At 45.0% G+C, this 767-nt stretch overlaps 1 protein-coding gene across 1 annotated transcript; it reads left to right on the forward strand.

Moving 5' to 3' along the window:
- Positions 1-104: 104 nt before the first annotated feature.
- On the forward strand, positions 105-761 carry LOC107581030 (C->U-editing enzyme APOBEC-2-like; the record flags this gene model as incomplete). Its single annotated transcript, XM_016266618.1, has 1 exon — positions 105-761. A coding segment is annotated over one exon (567 nt), but the record flags the coding sequence as incomplete, so codon positions are not given.
- Between the last annotated feature and the right edge of the window lie 6 nt (positions 762-767).

Consider the following 767-nt stretch of genomic DNA (forward strand, 5'->3'; position numbering starts at 1 on the left):
TAGTGTTTTAAAATCTGTACGATTTTTTAGTAATGAAGTCATGTAGTGTATTCCAACTATTTACAACTTTTTCCAATCTTTCTCACAATAGATTGTGATAAAAGTCTTATTCCAAATGTCCTCCTTCTTCCCGCAGAGACAGACTGAACCCGACCTTCTTTAAGTTCCAATTTAAAAATGTGGAATATTCCTCCGGGCGCAACAAGACCTTCCTGTGCTACCAGGTAGACATTCAAGGAGGTGCTGGAGAGACAGATGGCCTTCGTGGTTACCTGGAGGATGAGCATTCGGGTTCACATGCCGAAGAAGCCTTCTTTCAACAGGTGCTGGCCCATTACGACAAGTCACTCCACTACACAGTGACCTGGTACACGTCCTCAAGCCCTTGCACAGCCTGCGCTGCTAAGCTCGCAGAGATCTTGCGAGCACGCGAGACAATGCGCCTTAATATCCACTGCTCCCGTCTCTTCCAGTGGGAGGAACCAGAGATACAGGTCGGACTTCAGGCGCTAGCTAGGGCGGGGTGTAAAATACGCATGATGAGGCCTGTGGATTTTGCGTATGTTTGGTCTACTTTTGTTGAGAACGAGGAAGATAACTTTACACCCTGGGAGGACTGTCAAGACAACTATGATTATTATGATGAGAGGTTGTGTGATATTTTAAAGTAGGGTAAGAAGCCACAGCTGGCCTCTGATTAAGACTGTTAAAAACAGCCTGGGCTGTAATAAAACCTAATTATTACAATGTCTCTGTAATTACACCAG

Source organism: Sinocyclocheilus grahami, unplaced genomic scaffold (assembly GCF_001515645.1).
Source record: "Sinocyclocheilus grahami isolate Dianchi unplaced genomic scaffold, SAMN03320097.WGS_v1.1 scaffold65560.1, whole genome shotgun sequence".
Classification (NCBI taxonomy): domain Eukaryota; kingdom Metazoa; phylum Chordata; class Actinopteri; order Cypriniformes; family Cyprinidae; genus Sinocyclocheilus; species Sinocyclocheilus grahami.